Source organism: Stigmatopora nigra, chromosome 1 (genome assembly GCF_051989575.1).
Source record: "Stigmatopora nigra isolate UIUO_SnigA chromosome 1, RoL_Snig_1.1, whole genome shotgun sequence".
Lineage (NCBI taxonomy): Eukaryota > Metazoa > Chordata > Actinopteri > Syngnathiformes > Syngnathidae > Stigmatopora > Stigmatopora nigra.
The window spans coordinates 9,494,864-9,519,450 of NC_135508.1; the positions used below are offsets into that span (position 1 = coordinate 9,494,864).

The 24,587-nt window shown below is 38.3% G+C and overlaps 1 protein-coding gene across 2 annotated transcripts; it reads right to left on the reverse strand.

Annotated features, from left to right (window-relative positions):
* Positions 1-17: 17 nt before the first annotated feature.
* LOC144206763 (sodium/potassium-transporting ATPase subunit beta-1-interacting protein 4-like) lies at positions 18-23,166 on the reverse strand. 2 transcript variants are annotated; one of them, XM_077731911.1, is made up of 7 exons: positions 22,873-23,162; positions 15,577-15,714; positions 13,679-13,759; positions 10,772-10,972; positions 7,097-7,157; positions 2,653-2,737; positions 18-2,043 (listed from the first exon to the last, which is right to left on the reverse strand). In XM_077731911.1, the coding sequence occupies exons 1-7, from the start codon at positions 22,924-22,926 to the stop codon at positions 2,034-2,036; spliced, it is 630 nt and encodes a 209-aa protein (XP_077588037.1). In that variant the 5' UTR covers positions 22,927-23,162; the 3' UTR covers positions 18-2,033. The 2 variants fall into 2 exon arrangements, with proteins under 2 accessions (XP_077588037.1, XP_077588045.1); XM_077731919.1 differs by lacking the exon at positions 2,653-2,737 and having other exon boundaries at positions 22,873-23,166.
* Positions 23,167-24,587: the final 1,421 nt, after the last annotated feature.

Genomic DNA, 24,587 nt, shown 5'->3' on the forward strand with positions numbered 1-24,587 from the left:
TCATGACAGGAGACAACTTGCAGGAACAAATTCTTTAATCATCCAACTTATTTACATGAACACAAAGGCTAGTCGTTGAAAAAGAATACAAAATCTTGGGCAATATTGGCCACTAAATGGAAAAACAAAACAAAAAATGCCAACAAAGATGGAATATCTTTTCAGTGGAAATTTAGGACACAAATACTTTAAGTAGTTTTAAGAAGCTATATTGCACTGAGACAAAGTAGTACATTTCATCTATCTCATCTCATTTTCTGAACCGCTTTATCCTCATTAGGATCGTGGGGGGTGCTGGAGCCTATCCCAGCTGATTCGGGCCAGAGGCAGGGGACATTTATTTCTAATACTGATTGACCACCTATCACCAAAAAAAAAAAAAAAAAAGATTTACACACACTATATTTGAGCAGTGAATCCCAACCACGGTGTAGTGGCCTATCATGGGACATTTGTAAATTGGTTGGAAGTATATATTCCCTCTTTACATGAAAATAAAACACTTCCTGCTGATGTACTATTGAACAGCCAGATTTCACAAAGTTAATTCATTTGTGAGTAAATTGAGACAAGATTGTTAACATTTAACTGTTCATATGTGTTTATTCCAATGTTAAACATGTCTCTGCTAAAAAATAATCATAAAAAAGGTTGGGAAAACAGACAAAAATGTTCATTCACATAAATACAGACATTATTTGCAATTCATTGCCTGGCCAGTAAGTAAGCATTGGGATAAGATGGTTTGGAGACCCTTAGGAATGAGAATATTTCCCCAAATCTGAAAATCAGCTGCCAAGAGTAGAAAACAATTGTATCTGAACGGATAAAAATGCATACGGTTAAAATCCTTGTTCCTAACTCTGCAATGCAGACGTCAACAGAGACCAAATCTCAAATGATAAACAGAGGATTTGGACATAAAAAAAAGGTCAGTTTAAAATAACATTACCTATGCGATTGCATCTGACTTCAAAATGAATTTTAACGCCCCTACCCTCCATTAAAACACAAAAACAATACTTATGACCATATACTTGGAAAAATACTGAAACATTTCTGCTCTTGCACATAGTCACAGAAAACACCAGAGGGCAGTAAGGCAACAATGGATTCGTCTCCCACGACAGCGTATTAATTAATCATGGGCAAAGAAAAGTGCTTTTCAAGAGTGAAACGTCTTAGTCAAAACTACTACAAACTGACGAATGGTCTGATTCCATTGTTATTTTCGTACAAACAAAATGAAGTATACACGTTAGATAGAAATATCGGTATCTTTAACATTGACAACGACCAACTGAGCATGGCAAGGACACCATGGCTCAATAACAACTATGGATTTCCCCTCCTAATTATTTCTATCTCTAACATGTGTTGAAGTTTCATTAACAATAGGTCGTCTATCTAGGAATTTAATTGACATATTCCAGTATGTTATCCCCTGTAAACACAAAAACTCTAACAGCCACTTTGCTGGGCAAGAGAATAACTTCAGCAATATTAAATTAAATTCATTTCTCTGCCAGCATTGAGGTATTTACATTTTCTAATTTGATGCTTGTCCCTGTGATTGGGTTCTTTCTATCTGTTTGTGTGTAAAACAAAGAAAATGGGGACTGCACAATGGTTTGTTGATTCCACTGTCGTTCAGCACCACAAACATTATCTGACAAAACTAAAACAGCAATGCCACCCAAAAGGAACACAGCCTTCAGACCCAATGCCATGAACTGGATAATCTCAGACTGTTAGATGCATTGCTCACCTATATAGTTGTATTGATGGGACGGCCACAGCATAGTAGCCCATGATGTAATATAATAAAAACATTAATCAAGTTGTTTCACTGGAGACTGACAAAAAGTTGTTTTTCCCATGCAGTCGATCAGTCAATTTCATGTTTGAAGTACTTAAAACAGCAATGTGAAAGAAGTTCATTCTGGCACATCCCAAAATCTTGGAACTAACAGTTATAGGTCAAACTGCAGCAAACAATGTCAGTGACGCTTCCCAGCAGGATGGTCTTCTATTTACGTAGACCTGTTGAGAATACATGGAAACAAGTTGAAATGAAGGAGTCTGCAGTAGTCTACATTCTGTCAAGCTTCACTAGCAAAGTGCCTATGGCTTTTTAAGAAAACAAAAGTAATGTAACGATTGGCTGCTCAGGTATTCCATGACTAGGTCATATTTGCTCATGTTCAGTCAAAATTAGTCATTGTGGGTAGTGAGGCAAGGCATATTGCAAAAACAACTACATTTTCAAAGTGTGTGTTTACTTTTTTTTTTTACTATATTGTGTACATTCTTTTCATTTTTTTATTTTAAAATAGTGTTATATGACTGCATATAGTATCCAATAAATAATCATTACACTGTAGGCCAAAATCCTGATTCTGTGTGAGGAACTATTTATAATTTTCTCTTAAAAGTGAACGAGACAATATTTTTCGCAGATTGATGAGTATTTCGGGGAAGATGGAATGTGTAACCCTGAGGTATGGATGGGACCTTGATGTTAAGGTGACGTATGTATGCAACCACTAATAGCAAGGAGAACAATCACATGCGCCTGCTCATTGTTCCTTTTCAAAATCCTTCACGCACGCATATACACATATGGATGGCTGACAGCATATCTGTACTTACAAGGAGACTGGCATTAGGAGGAGATGAGATGTTTTCTCATTGACATGGTAGAGTGGGAATGGCTCAAATCCACCAATAAAATCAACTGAAAAAATCAAAATAATGAATGAATGATTTAAAAACACAAATAAAAGGAGATGATAAATCATAAAATGACATGAAAACAGCAAAAACAGACAAAAAATAGGAGAGGATTTGGAGCATAATTCAGTGGCGCTTTGAAATATGAGTGACTTGGCTCATGACATTTTTGACATGCAAGCATACATGCATGGTCATGCAACAAATTAATCTTGTCTGCAGTGAGATATTTTTAGTGTCACAAATCCTTCTTCTCAGACTAAAAAAAGATGGCAAACACATCACATTTTCCTCAGTTAGTGGATTTGCATTGAGTGAGAGTGAGTATGGAAAGAGTTGCAAAACATTCATCTGTCAAAACAACCCACATTTTTATCGCTAACGCGCCGAGGTGACCTTCGGCCACATGGCAAAAGCTCAACCCATTCCGTTTATTTGCTCACTTAAAAGGTCAGGCTAGAGGTGAGGTGCTGATTCGTCAGCCATGGCTTTGTCAGAAGGGAGCAAAAATTGCCGCTGATTGTCCAGTTGAGATGGGAGACATCTCAGAGATTAAAGAACCGCCTCTGTGATGTTCGGTAGACACAAAGGCGGAAGCAGGATAGAGAAGTGTGTGGGTTTAAACACTGTGGTTTGACTGACAGGAGAGCAGAGATATTAGGCTGAAGGGGCACATGTAAAAGAGCTTTGAAACTAGAATTGCAAACACCACATGGAAAAGAACAATGGATACTGACGATAGTGATTCGTGAAAGTGCAATTCAAACAGTTCTCCGAGATAAAATAGGCAGATGTATCCTGCAAACCCAACCAATGGGGGAAAACAGACATGACCATCACGGAAACTATAGTCAGGCCAGATCAGGTCCATCCTGATAAGAAGAGGCTGTGGTGATCTGCTGAATACTGATAGGTTTCCAGGATGAGGGCCAGAAGCCAAAGGGAGCTACAAGAAGTGCCTGGCCCTTTCCTGTGTGATTGTTTAATCAGTCCATCACACACTCACATTTGGCTTGTTTCTGTAACCATCATGCCCTCTTTGAAGCAGCCCAGTGCTTTGCTAAAATTGTTATGAAAAGGCAGTGACATAATTTAGTATTACTTCAAACTTTGAACAACTCTAAGATTACTTTCCAATTTGAAATATTTGAAATATTTAAAAATACATTTGAAAATGTTGTATTGTTAAATAGTATCTTCATGGCCAATATGATACATAGTTGTTTTAAATACATATGACCGATGTTATAATGAGTGTGGAATGAGGCAGTGGCGATCCACGAGATGGAAATGTCAATACCGACCTGTATTGTGAACTCAATCTACCACCCAAATTGTGGCTGAGGTCTCAAGCAACCATTTTAGAATTACTATGACTCGGTGAATTCTCTAATATGTACTCAATACAAATAAGATGTACCAATATATTATTTCAAAATGAATATATAGAGTAATCCATTACAAAGGGTCAGTACACCCTGTTCTGGTTACCTGCTAATCAGAGGGCATAAATCGACAAAAAAATCACTTAAAAAAAGTTCATAGCCTCCAGTTGAAGAGATGGGCATGGCTATTGAATGTGAGGAAAGGAAAACCTAAGCATACCCAGAACCCCCAAACTCACCTACAAGGTATTGGTGCTAATCACTGGGCCACAGTGCTATTCTAAAAGCATTACAGTAAAATGCCCATAGGCACCTTAATGACCTAGGGACAACGGGCCACATGCCAATCTTTTTAGTTTCATACTTGTGCTTTGGAGGATTTTTTGGAGACGTGACTCAGCACATAGGGCAGCAAATATAATTAGCAGACAAGCTAAGGTGAGCTTATCTTGTACTCGGCGGTGCCACTCCGTGACCTACTTTACAAAGAGGATTTTCCCCATCACTTGCGCTGACGGTGTGTCTGCCTGTCGCTGATAAGTGTGTAAAGATTCATGTGCAACACAAACACGGTGTCAGCCACATGCTGAGATTAACACCCACACACACATATACATGTCATTGCTCTTTGATTCGCTGGTCACCAATTCGGGTTTCCCTCGTCTTAGTTGGATGGGATAGGCTCCAGCACCCCCGTGATCTTTGTGAGGATAAGCGGTATAGAAAATGTATATTCATGTATATTTATACATTCATTTTCCATCCCGCTTATTCTCACAAGGGTTAAGGGAGGTGCTGCAGCGTATCCCAACTAACTATGGGCAGTAAGTATGCAGGGGACAACCTGAATTAGTGACCAGCCAATCGCAGGGCACTATGAGAAGAACAACCAACAAAACAAAAAACAAAGATAAAAACAAAGCAAGAACCAAATACTGATTTTCCTATAAAGGTTAAGCCATTTACTAGCAGTCCGGGCTAAACAAATGGTCATAAACATATAGCAACTGCAACATTTACAATCATCTAGTGTCCAGTAAACTGATAATATACTGCAGATTTGTTCTTGTAAAATTATACAGAGATATTGTAAAGTTTATGGGTTCAGCATTATTTCTAAGCACACTATGTCCAATGCTTTATGAGGTACTAGTGACCTTGACTATTGAGTAGTAAAAATGATCTAATTTTCACTTTCATACGAACCACAAGACAATCCATCAAACAGTCATTTAATAAGTGACAAAATGATTGTGTGTGAATTTATTGATAAGATTCCAATTCTGAATTTTAGAGCTCCAAATCCAAGCTAACTCTCCTATTTAGACAATACTGTACTGTAGACCATGTTGCAAAGAGAACATCCTTGTAGTTAAAACATGAAAGTCCTCAGAGAAGGAGGACGTTAAAAGAAGGGGAAGGAGGAGAAATGCTGAGCAGAAAAAAGTGTTCACTGCAGAGAAGCGCTTTAATCTGCACATCAAATGAGAATGGAAAATGAGAGCACCTTTTTTGGTCCAAACGCACAAGAGCACCAGGACAAGGGATGTGTGTGTGTGTGTATTTGTGTGTGTATTTGTGTGTGTGTGTGTGCGCACAGACATGATTACAATAACAAAGAGCTTGCAGTTCGAAGTGATGCAGCTGCAATTTATTGCATTTCAGTCTAGATCACAGACCAACTATATGTTAATTATATTCAGAGTGCAGTCTCAATTAAGCAACTGCAGATGAAAACATGTCACATTGTTGGTGCTGCATTTCTAGAATACAGTGGGATCCATAAACTTTGCAAATCCAATGCGTAATTATGGAATATAAAAACACAGCAGAACTAAAGGAAGGATGACCATTACTTTTTTTAGCAGAGCCCTTGTCGTGTAAACATGCTTCGAAAGCATCTTTAGGTTTTGGCCAGACTGAAATGACACAGTCAGCCGAGGTTGATTAGGGAGTCTGTAGTGCTTAATTGGTACCGTCAAATGATGGGGGGGATCAGTCGCGTAAAATGTGAACAGCTCACAGCCAACAGATCTCTGGTATGTCACTATACAAATAAACATTTGAGTTGCTCTCCATTGGTCTTCCACGAACATACACGACCGCACCAAATTACAAGAGACCCATTCTTAACGTGCAATTAGCTTGCGTTGTGTATTTCGAAATCACATCAGACTTTGTGGGTGTCTGAAAAAGACATTATTACTGCAGCCAGCCATCAATCTTCTAAAACCTCTGAAAAGCCTTTAAACGTTTATAATGCAGTACTCCAGCAATGAGCCCTCCCTACCTGAAAAACTTCATACCATTCCGCCTAATCCTTGCAGAATCATTCAGCCACTAAAAGTAGGTCATAAAGACTTGTTAAAATGAACAAGGCATACTTTCGTGCATAAGGACAAAGCTATTAGTCCTGACTTACTGCTAATCAGATATTTATGACTTTCGCTGACCCTTTGATCAAATTCTTCCTGTTCTGATTGGCTCTCTCCAAATATGGCCTTTGACCCGTTGTCTCACAGCAGCTGGGTCATTCATTACAAGTGTCCTTCTCCTCTTTCTTCCTGTGCTTCCATTGATGAGCCCATATACTGTTTTTTTCCCCACCTTCTTTTGCACCACTTCCTTCCACGTGGAGTATAAAAGCCAACTCGTGATGTTCCATCATTGTGTGAAGGTGGTGTACACATTTAGGTGATGAAGTTCCTTCCTTTAACACTAAGGATTTGCCAAAAGCGTGGTATTATTTGAAATGGGGCATGTGCAATTTCGAATGGATATGTAATTCTGTCATAAACACCCCTATCAGTGAAATTTAGACTTAAAGGTACATGATGAAAATCAGAATTCTACACAAGCAAGAAGGAAAAATGGGAAAAAATATGGACAAATGGTCTGAACATGAGGCTAGGTTTTGGAAGAGAATGGACAAATGAAAGGGGAAAGTGTTAAGTGGGTAAAGGGGTTTGGCTACTTACAGCTGTCCTCCTCGTCTGTGATGACGCTGACAACGTAACAGGCATACACAAAGCCCACCAGCTGTGAACACATAAGCGGAAGAACCTGGTTAAACAACAGTAGAACATGCAACAACTTTGTGATTTAGAGAAGAAAAAAAATCTAAATGTAATACTTTTTCATGCAAGGTTTTGAACATTTTATAACCTCTAAAACTCAATCTCCATCTTATATCCGAGATCTCGATGTTGACTAATTAAGGTAAAACTCACGATAATGGAAGTCAAACCTCTCATTAATTCACTAAACTTTTCTAGTATGCTTTCCTCGACATTTTTTTGCCTTCTAGCAGAATTTTGTGCCAACACTGATTGCTCTATTCTTTTTCTCTTTTGAAATGTTTAGTTGACTACCAACCCACTTCCATAAAATTAAAGACAGACATCTGTAAAGCTTCACTGGAGGCATAGTGCTCTTCACTTTGTGATTGACACTGTTGTGTTAGTTTCAAACATACCTTTAGGATTTTTGGCCAAAAAGTCTACTTTTACATGCATAGTTGAATCTTTTGTCCATAATTAGAAATGGTATTTGTGGTATAAACAGAGCATTGCTGATTAAAACCAACAACAAGCTTTTAAAGTATTACAAGGGCTCCAATGTGTATAAACAGTTGAAAGTTACAAACTTAAAACTGGGAAAACTAAACAAAGAAACAAAAACAGGGAAACAAATGCACACCAACGAGGGATTCAAACATAACACCACACAAAACAAAAAATTTTCCCATGCCCGACAGACTCAGGGTTTCAATACACAGACAGGGGTTGATGACAATTACATACACCCAGGACACACACCGAGCCAGAAATGACACACCAGGTGACACTCATGAACAATCCCGCGGACTGGACACGAGGATAAAACACCCAACCACCACACAGTCCTGATATTACAGATAGGGGGGGGTTCTTTTTGCTTGCGCAGAGAACAAAAGAGACAGAGAGAGAGTGAGAGAGCGAAAGAGAAAAGGACGAGCTGCTGAGATGGGTTGAAAAAAAAAGGCTACTAAGTGTATACACATGGGGGTAATGAGGGTCACAGTATAGGCCAGCTCAGAATGGCTTATTGCATTTTCACACAGCACATTCACTCATCAGAATGTGTCTATGAGGAATTAATAATTTAATCGCTTAGAAAAGCATTTTCAGTGTTAAGTTACAAAATTCTTAATAATCAGGGGTTAAAACCACCATTCTGACTTTCTTCAGAAAAAAAAGACATTCATAAAATGCTATGCTTGTGTTGCATTATGACTCCGGCTAAGTACAAATCTGTTTTTATTTTCTGCAAGCGCGATGGCAGGATGTTTTGGCTGTATCTAGTTATCACATATGCATGATGTGAGTGAACAGTTTATAAAGAAAATATGTGCCATTGTAAGGAGTGTTAATTTTCCAACAAATATTGGCATTGAATTGAAAATGTGTGGCATAAAAAAAATTATAATAAAAAATATACACATTAAATGTGGAGAAAACGTTGAAGAGCCGAAGCAAATAATGTTTTTGACTTAGCTTAAGTTTGTAATTATATTTTTTTTCTCAAAAACATATAATTAATGAACAATTAAAAATATGAGGCTGTTATTAAGATAAATAACTGAGCATTGTATATGAATATTATAGAGTTGTCTTTAATTCTTCCTCAAGTAAACACTCCAAATTTAAAATTAAATAAATGAAACAATTCTATCAAGGTAAGATTGTAACATGGAATTTATTGTATATGCTACTTCATAAAGACTCTTTTGGTATGGTGTGAAAATCTATAAGCAAATGGCACACTGTTGATTATGGCTCAACGGTAGAAATAAAATCCATATTACAATAGAGCGATAGAGGTTAAAAGACCAAAGAGAGAGAGCAAGTGAAAGATTTCTCAAGATGTCTTGTAGGTTAATTACACAGCACTCCCTGCCTGACAATGAGGCATAAGCCTCCCTCTAGGAAATGAGCTGTCCATGTGTGCGTAGCTGAGAATTTAATGACAAAACATGATGAGATGGTGTCTGCAGGGTCCACATCCACCTGTTCTTTTCTATCACCTCCTCCCCCATTAAAACTCAAGCACAGGCGTGCGCACCGTGTACATATACACACATTATCTCCGTTGTGGATTTAACATCCAATAACAGCATGGTATTCTATTATGAGACACACCTCATAAAACACCAGAGGGTGCACTGCACTCCATGAATGAAAGATGCCCAGGCAAACAAAACATGGCTTTGCCTTCAAATGCAACATAATTAAAATATTTTAGGAAAGGTCCTAGTAGGTGAAAGGCCACAGGAAAAGGGGACTTTTTAACCAGGAGATGAAAGGTAGACCAGGTGTGTCAAAGATACGGCCCAGAGGCAGGAACCGGCCTGCTAGGGGGTCTGATCTGGCCTAAGGGGTATTTTGCCTGACTTTGTAGCTTATCAAACTTGACATACAGAATTAATTTTCTTATTTTTATCTATTTTTTCAAAACCGCTGCTGTAAAATTAGAGTCCATTTCTTATTTCTTAGTCAAAACTGCACTGTCAATGGCAGTGAATGAATGATTGAAGATGGAACATTAAATGCCCCAAAACTAACAAGAAGCAAAATTACAGAGTGAATTGTGAATGTTTTATTGAAAAAAAAAAGTTATTCATCTAATTTGAAAAAATCCAAGTGATGAATGACATTAAAACGGAAGTATAAAGCGTTATTTTGAGATGAACCCTGACTTGTCGGACGGAGTAGATTGGTGGATTTTGGGGGTGAGTGTTTGAGGGGAAATGCTATTTCATGAAGTTGAATGGAGTGATTTAACCCAAAAAGACAGGCAAAACCAGTCTTAACAAATAGTAGATGGCAAGGCTCATGGGGGACATTAAACTAGCCCGACTTTCACACAAATTTGAAAGTGCCTCTGCAGCCCGAGAGAAATGAAGACGACAGGGGGAGGAGGGGGAGTGAAGCAGGCTAGCAGAGAGTTCCTTCCTTCCTTTTTCTCATAGGCAGGCTTTGACAAACGTGAAGGTCAAATGATTTGACATCCGGGAGGGAGAATGAGAAAGGAAAGGAAGAAAGGTTGTGCTGATACACTGTGTTGGGTGAGGCAAGGGGAAAAAGAATAAACAAGCGATTGAGGCAGACATGACATTGGTATTTTGTATGATCAGCTGTCATTTCTGCCCCTGATTAGATATTGATTTGAATGTGGTTTGCCTAAATTTCCCAAGGTCACATTTGTGTGCATGATACATGTTTAAAGGAGTAATATTCAACCTCTTTCATCCACTGCCATTTGTTTCCAGCACCTTCCAAATTGTAGATTAACAGCTGATTCTGAATGTCAGCAAATTCTCTTCTTGGAACGAGTCAAGATTATATTGTATTATATTGATTATATGATATTGTGTGTTTTCGACAATAGACTCAGTATCTCACAATGCTAGTCAGGAAAGAAATATATGAATCAGCGGCCAGAATCCTGAAGATACAAACAAACTTCTACTTAGTTTTATAAGAATATTATTGAAATGCCTTGTAAAATCCCTACCTCACTTAAGCTCTTAAAGATGTAGTGTTGTTAAAATGGTTCAACTATCGTCTATCATTACCTAATTATGAATGTGGAAACTGCAAACGGATACTTACAGCAGCTAGTATCTGTGTTCCACTGTGCATGACCTCAATGTATTGGTATTCCAAGAGACAGCCCATGACAGTGATATAAGAGTGGCTTTCAGTAGTGTGGACCCCTTCGCGTTGTGGCATTTCTCTTCTCACACATCCAGGCCCGTGTTCGCTCCACCATGAGTGATGAGCGGAGATGTTAAATGTCAGCAGGTTACTGTCCTGGGGAAAAAAAGGTAAAAAGAATAACAAGAGCTCTATTATTTATTCACAGCTGTAGTGAGATGTGTTTTCATTTTTTTACACTGCTACACAATGTTGCATGTGTTCATTTTATCTGATTAATATTGTCATTGCAAAGTAAGATAGAGGTTACAACAACTTAAAATTAAGTTTCTTTCCCATAGCAGTGAACACAAAATGTCTGAGAGCCGGTATGGTTTTCCTAGAAAATACAAAAAATGAAATGCATAAAAAAGTTAGAATCAAGTTACATTAAAAACGTTATTATTAAAAGGAAAACAAAACCCTCCATGCACAATTAATATCATCAACACTAATACAATTGAACCTATTTATGTGTATTTTACACAAAGAATGACAGCTGTCTGGTTTACATGACGCCCCAGAGTTCAAGGATTTAAATTCGGGCTCTTGCATTCCTATGTGGGGTTTGCACATTCTCCCTATCCATTATGAACACACACATACAAACACATTCCAAAAATCCCAAAAATGGTATTAGGACTGAGAACTCAAAAATCACTAGTGTGTGATAGGTAATGTTTGTGTTTTTGGGTGCTCTGACATTAGCTGGCAATGTCTTCAGGGTGTATATACCCTCTCCTGCCCATAGCTAGCATGTATAGGGCCTACACTTTGAGAACTTTGTGGGAATAAGTAGTAAAGATGTGTGGATAAATGTATTACACGCAAACATTCAATAGAGTTAGGCACATGGGTGTCAAATTAGCAAAAGGTTAGTTTCACGGTTCAACGATTCAAAGTCAGCCATCTAAAAACGATGCTCCTAATGCCCTAATGATGTCTAATCAGCAGCTATATAATCCCACAAGTGGAGACACTCACACTAGTCAATACAGCAATTCAAGACCCCATTTGACCTACCGTGACAAGACATGCATTATAAAAAGTGGTTTAGAAGCATCTTATCATTGACACTGATACATCATGCACAGTCAATGCATGTTCTTATTTCATCCATCTCAAAACAAAATAATGCATAATCGTCCAGTCAGCGTGCATTAATGTTGCCATGCAATGTGATAGCATACCAACTACGGACAATATAGGGTTGAGTGTTTTTTTTCTCAAGGGCATTGTTTACTATTCTGGCCCTTGACAAACTGGTCTACCATTTTTTTTTAGATTGTTATTTATTTTTCAAAATAATTGCTATTTTTCTTCAATATAATCCTACATTTTCTTTTGCTTCAGTAAAAAATATTTTCAAATGTTTCCCATTACCTTCACAAATCATAAGAAACATGAATTTAATTAGTTTAGTTCAATATATTTGAGCTGTCATTTTTGATTCTTTGGGCATTTCTTTTACATCTGTTCATTTAAGAATAAACTTGATGACCCATCTCAAAGGATTTAAACCTATTAATTCTCATGCTTGGGGTGAAAATACTCACTTAAGACCTTTGGGTTATAATCACAATAAGTGAACTAGGAAATAAATTCTCTTGTGTGGGTTGACCTCAGATTCAATGGTAACATAATTACTTCCAAAAATGGGAAGAGGATTGTGTTGGTTAAAGGCTTGTTTAGAGAAGCTGGGGCCTGCCTGTCAGTCTGTCTTGCACCATGGGGGATGAGATAAGAGATCAATAGGAGGTGACGGATAATGTGCCATATGACCTACCCCCCGCTTGAAAGGGTCTTGCTTGATTATTAAAACATGCACATACAAACTCTCGAACCATCCTGTCAAGGTTGTGCAAGGCAGCTCTTGCAGAATGAGCCGACTCTGTCTAATGATAAAATGTGTCAAGGTTTTGAAAGAAAGGTGTGTTTCAAGTGTGTGCATGTGTATCCAGGCTCCATTAGCCAATTCTCCCCCTGGCTGCCATATGCAAGGCTGGGAGCCCAAGCTGGCTCCATCTGTTGGGTTAATGCCCAGTCTCAGCCCCGAGCAGCTGGCCCCTACAAGCTTCATTATACAGTGCATACAAACACACACTCATGGGGGGGCGCTGATAGTGGAGTGAAGTGATAGACAAGGCGCACTCGATGGTGCCGAAGTCTGTCACACAAAAGCCGAGAGACCAAAGCTTGAGTACGTTTGAGTTCTTCATTGGTGTGAGATTGGATGTGTAAAATCATTAGAGACAATGATTGGCAGCCAATGGGGCAAAAGAACAATGCTCAGGGCAATAGGTGGAGGTTGCTTAAGAAGTGAAGAATTTAATTGGGGTGTTTTAATATTTAAGAACACCAGTGGAAATATGCAGAGGGGCGACTGTTCATGGTGCCATAAAATGTGAGTGACTCGAGTCACGGGTTTACAAAGATAAAAGCTGTCATTCAGATGACTTTTTCCGCAGCTTTGACCATTAGATAAGTATGGAAAAATTGTGTGTTGCTACGATGAGGCCAAGTAAGAGTCTTAGAGCACATAACCTATGTATGATTATCTTTCTATATTTATGACCTTTAAATTGAAAAAAATAATAATGGACAAATCATTTAAAACGCAATGAAACTTGCTGATCTTCACTGAAAGTAACCACAGCAAAACACCAGGTTTTTATTTTATTTCAGATAAGCAGCAGTCAATCAAAGGCTTCAAATATAATGCATGTCGGAGTTGGCCGTGAGAGTCACCAGTTGGTATTAACTCGCATTTTCAGAAAGACTCCTTTTTCTTGTGCACATACCTATTAAAGTTAAAAGTCTCACCTTAGAAAGGCCGCCAACATCCAGATAAAAGCAAATAATGAAGACGTTCCACGCCACCCAGACTGCCGCCCAAACCGTGTACTGAAAGAAAAATCATCAGTGTGCATCCAAGTGTTAATAGAATAAACAGCTTTTGTCTCTATGGTTAGACAAAACATGAAACAAAGTAGTTACTCAATAATATTTAAATATATAAACATGAGCCTTGCTAGTCATTCTTCCCAGTTTAAATGACTGAATGAGTAGTTTAAATGAATTGCATATTGATTTTTGTCAATGGCAGAGAATGAGTTAAGGAAGTACAGTATTCAGTCATTTCAACATGTTATCTATTTCTGGTGCAGAACGCATACACTTTGAGCATATCCAAGTACCTGACTCCTTTATTCACCCGCTGACAGTTGGGAGTGGTGCTCTGTTCAGTAACATTAAGAGAGATTTATTACATTGTGAAAGTTTTGACTCATGCAGAGGGACGTTTTGACGTGTCTGAGGAAATGCAGGCAGACAAGCATCACTTCAGTGAGACCATACTGCAGATGTTGAAAAATCTTACCTCACAAAGGGAATCAAGATGGAAATTAGCCCTCAGCTACAATCTTACATATTTACCTACATATGTACATTAGCATGAATATAAACATGTTCATTAATGTGTTGGTCCCTTATCAAATAAATCAAACTCAAACAATTATATCTATGTTACCTCCTCTTTTTCTTAATAAAATACATTATTTCGTCAAAATTGCTGGGGGGAAAAAACAAATCATCGCTCGCAAGGCTGCCAGAGCCTGAATTTAGATTAATGGTTTCAAACAAAGTAATCCAACGTTTATTTGAGTAACTAACTACCTTTTGCTTTAAATGACTCAAAGAACAACTATCGTTAATTACAAATTGAGTAAAAGTACAAAACCAGTCTAGGGTGTAGTCTGCCTTTTGCCCATGGACAGCTGGGTTAGGCTCCAGCAACCCCCACACCCCTGGGCGGTATGGAAGATGAATGAATGAATGAATGAATAAAAGTACCAAAAAAAAATAGCAGGGCAAACATGATGGAGTGAAACAGCAGTCATGGAATGATAATTACAGAAATGATTGTGATTTGTCTAGTTGACCTTCACTGTCCACTGTTTTGACAAGCCCCCTGACTCCCTTTTAATTGCATATAATTGCTACTGTTACAAAGATTTAAGAGTGTTTGACAATAGAGGACAACATTTTACGGACAAAAAACGTTTGGCTCTCAACTAATACAAGGTGACAAGAAGTTCTAACCATGAAGGACAAGGACTGTGAGACAGTCTACACCAGTGGTGCTCACTTTCTTTGCGCAAGATATACTTTTCAAGAAGCCAACCTCATGCGATATACCCTTTTTAACATGTCACTGACAAAACTCGCTCGACAGGTGGAGTTTTGAGAGGGGTCAGCTAAGACAGATCGCGACTCATCACCATGCCGGATTGAGGCATTGAAGCATATAATTGCGCCACACGTTTGAAGTGTCCAAGATCCATGTATCACTTGACGAGCAGCTGGCACAGCTCGTTTATGTTAGGTGAGGCTGTACGAAGTAAGCAGAGCCTGTTGTGTTCATTAAATGAGTCATATATGCATGTTCAAAATGGGTCACACGTTTGAATGTGAGTATTGCGCATGCACAGATTGCGATGTCGCTGTAAAACGAGACATCGATCACGCGTAAAGCGCATAGGATCAAATCTTACTGTCAGGCAATCTATGTATGTTGGCAAATGGCTGGTAGATCGTGATCAATGTAATGAGCACCCCTGGTCTAGACATGTGTAAAGGGAAAGAAAATAGTTGGTTTGGCAGAAGAAATAACTAAGACTATGTTGTCATAGGAGGCAATTAGTTTAATTGCTCGCACTTACCACCACAATGTAGCGCGGACGGTACTGAATGGTTCCAAAGAGGCCAAGTATGACAATAATGATGTGGAAGAAGTTGGCTAGGATTGGGGCCCACTGGTAACTCAGGAAATCAAAGACCTGCCGTTCTAGAGCCAAGACCTGCAGAGCAAAAAGGAAAAGGGACAAACTTTATAATCAAAAACCTAATCATTTTCTTCAGGTTTCTGGGAACATTTATTGGTTTGGATGGCACATAGTTTAGAGCCAAAGAACACACTGAAAACCTTATTTTCATCTCACAGGAATTGGCTATCAATTCAATAATGAGCCAAGCTTGTGGAGCAGTTTAATACTTCTTCAACAATGGGAGCACCATGGACTTGACATTTCATGAAATAAACAATGGCAGATGTATTGATTGAACTAATACAGAGCCAAAGACAATCTCACAATTTCCTCTTTCTGCCAACAGCCTTTTGAAGAAAGAGAGCACTTTATCGGAGAAGACTATCTGATATAAATCTTCAAAAATTGTTTTCGCATTGACAAATGATTTGCATGTATGCTGAAGATACACACTTTTACCTTGCAAATTTTATTCCCTTACTTTTGTTCATTTTCAGTGGGGGTAAAAAAAAGGCACTATTAAATTTTCAAGGGAGCTGGGTTGTTTTTTTTCATAAACCAAACTGGCATTTGCTGATAAATGCAAGAAAAGAACACAAATCATTTAATTAAGATTTCATATTTGTGTGAGCGCATGTGAGAGCCTCGAGGAACGACGTGCTTCACTTTGTATTAGAATGTCATTTTAAGATACTACACACTTGAATATGTATGAGGGGAAAGACGGACGGTGCAATTACATTACATGTCAAGAGTATTCCACCTCATACAATGTGTACATAAATGTGCAAGTTCTTTTTAATGAAAAAGAAAATACTGCTACTAGAGCTGGGTGATATGGAACCAAAGTAATATCCTGACAAATAAAGGCTGATATAAATATTTGACATATATATATATTCTTCACTTTTCATTAAATAATCCTGAGTTGCTCAAATGGTAAAATTAAAAAAAATGACCATGGATGAAGTGACGTCCAATAAAACTAAGATGTAAAACAAGGGGAAGAATTAAAAGATGAAAAATATGACAAAGTTGCATTTTTGCTGTAGGGCATAGTGCAGGTCCATCCATACACTACTTAGATAAATTTAAAAAGTAAAATATCAAATTTTGCAAAATCCATTATCAGCTTTTAGCCTGTGTGCAGGATTGCAGATAATGCAAAATAATTTGCGCAGGCATGACATGATAAAGATGTACAGCCGTGAGAGAGGTGCACATGTGTGCCAAATCTCCCCTCTGAGTGCAGTAGTAAAGCTCTCAGATCACCCATAATTCAATAGTCCATCGAAATGACAGCAATCCATCTGAGCGCAAGAAAGATCCCACACATGCAAACACACTATCATTAACTCATATGGCTAAATTACCCAACATCTCTCAGGAAGCACTGGAGAATAAAAATGTGTATGTGTGGCTTCCATTGGCCCCAATGACAATTTGATATATATCAATAGATAGAGAGCCCATAGTCGTGCTTGTTCACACACAAAGCCGATAGAAGGATTAAGAAGCTGAGAGTCATCATAAGGCACTTCACCTCACCCCAGTTTGATAGATGTTCTTTAGGTCAAAGCCACAAGAGTTGATATCTCAGTGTGATTTAGGTGCTTTAATAGCAAAATGTCATGGCGTTATAAATAACAATCCAAATCACAAATACAAAGTATATTTAATCACCAAATTGTTACACAAGGACTTTTATTACAATTTATATCCACTGTGTATCCAGTATTTACAGTATCTAGCGCTGAAGGTCCATTATCCTTCAGTATTCTGTCACATACACGTTTGTCCTAAATGAGAGCAAGGAGGAAATAAACAACCAGGTCAAAAAAGTTTGTATAAGGCCATTTTGAACACACGTCAATATTATCGTTCATATTACTGATTGCAATATTTACATAATAAAGGTCTTGCAGGGTTGACACATAAATAACTACATATCACTACATTTTTTGTTTATTGGTGTCCAGACACTGTAATCCCCTTCATTCATAAATACATTGTTCTTGTAGCGTGGCACCACTTTTGTTTTGCCTTGAGCCAAATTGAGCCTGTGAAGATTAAAAAAAGAAAACATAACTGATCAACAATCTGTTTCCTCTATATAGCATATTCTGAAAAGCAGCGTGTGGCCCGACTGACAGACAACAATTTCAATGGTCCTAGCATAAATTCTCATTAAGACCTGGCACTCACCAACAGCAAATATCTCACAACACCTAAACATTTCCATCCGAGTGAATCAATTGGTCTTTTAATCCACCTCTAAGGAAAAGCAATTACATGGAATATAATATAGTTAATGCTTGTTTGAGACCCAACATAATTAGAGGGAAAAATAGATGACAACTGCTCATTCCACATAATAATCAATTCATTTTGGCAAGAAAGCTCAAGAATGTTATTTGCAGCCCTTCAACAGAGTAAAATCTGTCAAGGTATCTAGTCATTCAGGTTGTCAGTGCTCCCAAAGCAATTCCTGTGATGCCCTCCTATAACAAATGACACTGCTGCAACCACTGAAATGGAAAGAGAGAAATGCGCTCGCCAACAGTTTTAGTTTTATCTCCATTATAAGGTAATATTGCGGTGTCACTGATGTGGAACGCACAGGCACACTTATTCATTCTTGCGCATGGCCAGACACACACAGGATTTCCCTGACCCAGGTTATCTCATCATAATTAATGACTTGGTAACTTGACCCCTTTAAAAGTGTAATTGGTCATAGGAGGGCATGTTGGTACAGTCATAAAGAGATGATATTTCCCTGGAATATACAATATTAAATTTATTCCAAGATCACTCAAAGGCTGATGCTTAAAATATTTCCAAGCAGGAAAGAAACCTGAGGATTAAGAAGGTATTATTCGAACCATCTTTGACTGCACGCGAGCACTGATCAAAGTATGTTTAGAAATAATAAACCCGCCCTTTACAAACGGGTAGCAATCGTTAAGCGAAGATTGAGCAATGAAAAAGGTGTGCTCAGCAAGCGCTTGGCAATCTCATCGTTTCCCTGTGGTCTCTCTGCAGTCTTTCGGTGAACGCCAAGCAGATTGAGGCGATATTGGTGCAGTGATGAAAAAGTGACAAGATCACTTTTTCTTTGTCTCAGTGCCTTTGGCAAATCAGTGTAAACTGAGATCTACCCTAAGCCTTATATGTGTTTGTTTTATATTCACTAAGAAAAACTAATTCATGTTTATTGATCAGCAATATTTTTTAACGAGAGACCAGACTGAAATATGAAAGGAGAAGAGAACCAACCAAAAATGTCTACACAGTTGAGTATATGTATCTGCTGATGAATTTCACTGTAAGCAATAATTCTAAATATTCAAACCTGTGGTACCAGCTGGGAAAGAAAACAGAGAAGAAAGAGAGGGGGCTAAGGTGGTACAGAGAATGTTGCATTTTAACCAAGGTTATATAGTACATGTTGGGGCTCGAGCATGATCTCTCATTCTACAATCATGCAGTGTCGTCTCACACACAGGTTGCATTAGACTCTCCAGTAAAATGATGACACATCAAGGGATTGAGAGTGGCTCATGAATCTCAACTAAAGAAGATTTATTATTCAGTCACCTTGCCATACGGCACCCACACAACAGGCTGTTTAAACAACATTGTTTGGTGGTCTTCCTGTACTGTTAGGACCTTTCTATGTCTTTTCTTGAGTGAATGTTGAGGGTGTAAATTACTACAATCCACAATGCCTGTGTCAAGTCCCCTCACAACCAATCACAACTGATAAATACAAGTAGACATACTCAGAGAAACAGCAAGACGTGTTGAAAGGGATTGGGTTTTCCACAAAAAAATAATACATATATTCAATTACTCAAGTGTTGAGGCCACATTGCTGAGCTATAATTGATGACAACCTGCAGAGACATAAACAGATGGGAAAATAAAGCATTTTTAAAAGAGCCCCAAAGGGAGATACATTTTCTTTTGCAGGTTTTCAAACAACCTAGTCTCTTGAAAAAAAAAAAAAAAAAATTCGAAAATTGTTTTTGGTTTTTAAACTGGCATACGTTCTTCAAAATACTCTTTTACGTGCAAATATACTAAATCCAATGCTATAGTAATTTAAAAGGGATTGTCTTCCAACATGGATTTTCTAACCACAAAACATTTTACACCTGCATGGGTAATGTCAATAGGCATGCTGTGTAGTATCTGCCAACAGCTGAAGTGAATGTAATTGGAACAAAATATTAATCATACCATTCAGAGCACAATGACTCATTGTTCTGAGAAGCTTTGAGTGCTAATGGTGAGTGAACCAATTATTCTATCAATTCTAGTGGCCTACTTACTAAATCCCCTTGACCGTGCCAAACAAATGTGTTTCATGATTATTAAGCAAAAAAAATTCAGCATTAGAGAACACATTCTTGAACCCTTCTTTCTGTTGACAGTACTTGGAAACAAAAGACACAAAGTTTAAAAGTTTGACCTTCATAGTGTCATGGAGTCTAAGAATCTTATTGGTAAACCAGAGAGCTTGGATTGCAGTTTCACATCATTATTTGTGTAATCTATTTAAACAATTAAAACTATTTAAATGGACGGATATCAGTAAGTGAAAGATTGACAGGGCTATTCATGAGTGTAGCTCCAGCACACTTGCATGAAAGCAGAGCAAATGGAGGGACACAATGTTGACAGAAATCCAAAAATCATGATGAATATTCAACAACATTTATAAGCCTTTGTTTTAGCAAAAGAATTAGCAGTATAAGCACGATGCGGCATAGTCGGGGTAAACACAGCCTAAATCGCTTGTAATGTGTGGGAGATGACAATATGCCAAAGGATAACACCCAGGCCTTCAGAGAGAACACTTGTCAGGATCTGCTTCACTCAAGAAAAAAAAAAACTTTTTTAGAATCACTGAACTCGCTCAAAGACTTTCACTACAAAGTTACTGAGTTCGATTGCTGCAGTACATCAGACAAAATTGGTGGAAATATGGAGTCTGAATGTTATTAACAGTTTCTTTGGCTACCTTGGAACCATCAACACCTGCCTGACATATTGAAATATCATGCTTTGAGGTCTTTTTCATTTTCCTGAAGCTTAAGAGGTGCCTAAAGAAGCATTGTCTCTTCCAACACTTTCAGATGACGAAGCCACCAGGCTTGTCCTCAATTTTCAGTGTCATACACACTCAAAGCCAAAAAGACTTCAGTAGAATGGGTGCTTGCCGTTGCAAAATTGACAAAAATATTGTATAGTACAGTGCATATACATTCAATAATTTTACCCAACTGGTTAATCTCAAAGGGTCCCGGGCTGACCAATTTGACTTCAGCCACGGTGTTGGCTACACTTTCAAATGGTTATCACTCAATCCCTTTGCTCACAGAGACACCAATCATCCTGAAATTCACACCTACGGCCAAAAGACAATTTCCCTGACCAAAATGCTGTTAGTTTCCCACTGACATTTAGACTGAAATTAGTGTAGATTAAATCCTTCTTTAATAAAGAAAATGCTTTCATGTTAGGTCATTTTAAAGTCAACCGTTAATACGAGATGGCTCATGTGAGTACAAACAGATCATTTAGCAACCCAAGCTTCCTGTCGGCAATGGCCGCTCACTGGTGTTGATTGGGGTTCTGACAACCATCCAGGCCTGCTGTCTGCAAGAGTTAGTCTTTTGAAAAAGGACAGAACGAGGACAATTCGATCAATACTGCCTCATTATTAGCAACCTTCCGTCAACAGAGAGTAGAATTTGTCCGCACAGTCCTGTGTTGAATAAAAGTGCAGCACAATTCAATTTGGGCGATGGGTAAGATGGCAAAAATGGTTTGATCAAAGCTCTCAGGACAGATAATTAGCATAAGAGGTGCTTCACGGGAGCTATTTTTACATCTGAGCGACCAAATACGTTGTGCTGTTAATGTGACTTTATCCCGCCATGGTCTGGGAATAACATGGTTCATTGTCAATGCATAGGTTTCCATAGAAGAAAAGTGGGGCCCCATTCTGGCATGTATATTCATGAGAGCAGACACATTTGTCCTGCTTAACTATTGAAAGGTCGTTCAAGGTTTACCACAAGTAAACTCATCAGAAATCTACAAGCTTATACATGAGTGTTTGTGTAGACAGGAAGTGACAGGTCATACAGACATAGTGCCGTTGGGAAAATAAAGTGGTTTCCTAGAGACTTAAGGGACTTTTTAGGAAGCTTGCAGACAGCTTTATAAACCTCTTAACAAATGGTCCTTCCCACTAATGAGGTCTGATGTCTGAGAGGAGGGGTGTAATGAAGGGTGTCTGCCTAAAAGTGGCCTACTATTTTGTGTGAGTTAGTGATAGTGTGCTAGGTTTTTACACCAACACAAACAGACTTCAATGGGTATACTACTAACAAAATTAAATATTCAACAAAGTTGTGAGATTTGTGCAAGATCATAAGCTACATCGCAAAAAAAGCTTGATAAGAAATCAAATGCTACAGTAGATGAAAGCATGAACTTGCCCCCAAATCATTTCAGAAGTGAAAAAGAGGTTCAACATGCCTACAAATGCTGACTTGATTGGTCAAGTCTGAGATATTGCTCATCACCAACAACCATCCTAAAACCTGAAAAAATATAGTTCTCCTATACCTAGTTGTTCAGGTTTTAAGAAATCCGGCATATGCAGGTTTCTGTACAAGCAAGAACAAGACACAATGTATCCAGTTAGGTTTTGCTGGTAGAGAAACCACCTTATGCTGAATTTCTTGGCAGGACTCTGTATCCAATCCACCACCATCCATCGAGTTATGGTTTTGGTCAATCTCTAATCTTCACACTGCATCCATAGATTGCAGATGTAGGGTTTATTTGATTTTCTGGTGAGTGTGTTTCATGATATACTGTGCATACAATGTGTCTTCAGAAAACTTCAGTTGTAAATTGTCACTCTACAACCAAAACAATGTTCAACAACATCAAACCAGATAAGCTAAACCTGAATCATAAAGAAAAAATGAACAAAAATCGCATGCAGTTTGTAGTTAAGAATTTTAACTATTTAATGAAGTTTGATTGCCATCTTGAACATAGAAATATTTCTATTGCTACTTTAAATGTAAAAATTACTATCATTATATATGTAGAGGAATGATGCTATTTTCATTCCATCAAAAACAACAAATACTCATCACTTACCAATTGTAAAGTGCAAATAAATATAAGAGTGCACCGGCCGCTACAGCAGCCCATCGTGTCCGCAGTGGCGAACTCTTATCCCGGGAAGAAGCACTTGGAAAACCCGCTTCAGGAACCTCAGCAAATTGACCAGATCAGTCTCGGTAAAGGAAGTGGACTCTCATGCCCCGTCTTCTCTTTCGATTGAACTGTTGTTTGGGTGACTTCTCAGCCTCAGATGAGTTGACTGGCCAAGAAACGGCGAGCTGGTAGGTGGAGGAGGTGGAGGAGGAGCCGGTGTTGTTGGAGCGCTCAACCTGGGGGCTGGAATCGGATTTGGGGGCTGGATTCGGATTTGGGGGCGTCCCAGTGGCTATGACAAGAGCAGGTGTCATATGATTTAAATGGACTCTTCTTGGGCAAGTGTGTATTTGTATTTTTTTTGTGGCTAGATGTTTCATCAAACAAAGAACATGTGACAAGGAGCGGCGAGTGCATTCGGAAAAACGAACTGTTTCGGTTGAGGGATTCGCAAGTAGGGGATAGAAAAGTGGCGCTATCTTGTGGCAGCAACACCATCTTACAATTGTTAGTGAACTGCAATGTAAAACAAGGATGAATAGTATTGTGATTACCATAAGTTCACACATGAATCAAATTTTGACAACACAAATAAAAGATGACTTGATTTTGTATAACTTACTCTTTTGTATACATTTTTGATGATATGATACTGTCACTTGTGATGTGATATACAGGACAATATTAATATCATGCAACCATTTTAAGTATAGTATAACATTTATGTACAATCATATAATTTGACTAAGCTGTCCACTGCCCAAAAAGGTTACTTGTGATGTGATATACAGGACAATATTAATATCATGCAACCATTTTAAGTATAGTATAACATTTATGTACAATCATATAATTTGACTAAGCTGTCCACTGCCCAAAAAGGTTGAGAACTGATTTTTTAAAAAAATGCAACCAAAGAAAAAAGTGTTATTTGCAAATTTTTCCTTTTTCCGTTTCTTTTTTAGAGCTCCCTTTCCCTATATAATGTAAACAATCTTGAAACCATCTCACAATCATCCCATCCCTCTACATGCACTCTATGCATCGCCGAAGGTTCAACCTCGTTCCTCAGCTTGATAAATGTTTTACATCTCCACAGCCTAAGCAAAGGAACACATCACGTTGCATTTCATCACACACTCCCATGTTGAACTGCTGTATGATGCATACAACCCTCACTGCCCTTTCTACCCACATCGATATGGGTCTAAAAGTGGGTCTTGCTCTGTCAGTGGCTAGGCATATTGATGAATAAATGTTTCCCTTCTGTTGCTGTCAATATGCAGACATTCAAGACTTTTAATATGAAAAGTCCAAGCCCTAAGGTGCTGCTTCAAGAAAGCGGGTTGGTGTCCCCCATGAGGCCAATTGCTTGACCACAAGAACAATTCTAAGCCCATGTTCCTTCTCCCAGTTTTTCTTTTACTGTCAAGTCTGTTCAGCCCCACTCCAGTAGTAATTGTTGTTCTTCTTGTGCAAATCTTTTTCCTTCCATCATTCATGAAACAGTCGTCTTGAAATGTGAAACCCACTGTATAGCATGAGCCAATTTTTATTGATCCTTGGAGCCTGATTTTTTTTTCTGTCAGGAATGATGAATCATTTGCAGTACTATAATTGGGAGTAAGCCAGTAGATGGCAACATTCTGCCTGTA

Bases quoted from the DNA above. Each gene is read 5' to 3' on its own strand.
- LOC144206763 (XM_077731911.1), bottom strand. From the start codon at position 22,926: ATGGGCTGCTGTAGCGGCCGGTGCACTCTTATATTTATTTGCACTTTA. The intron at 13,760-15,576 runs GTAAGTGCGAGC...TTTTTCTTTCAG, and splicing joins GTCCGCGCTACATTGTGGTG to TACACGGTTTGGGCGGCAGT. The intron at 2,738-7,096 runs GTAAGTAGCCAA...TGATTTTTTCAG, and splicing joins CACAGACGAGGAGGACAGCT to TTGATTTTATTGGTGGATTT.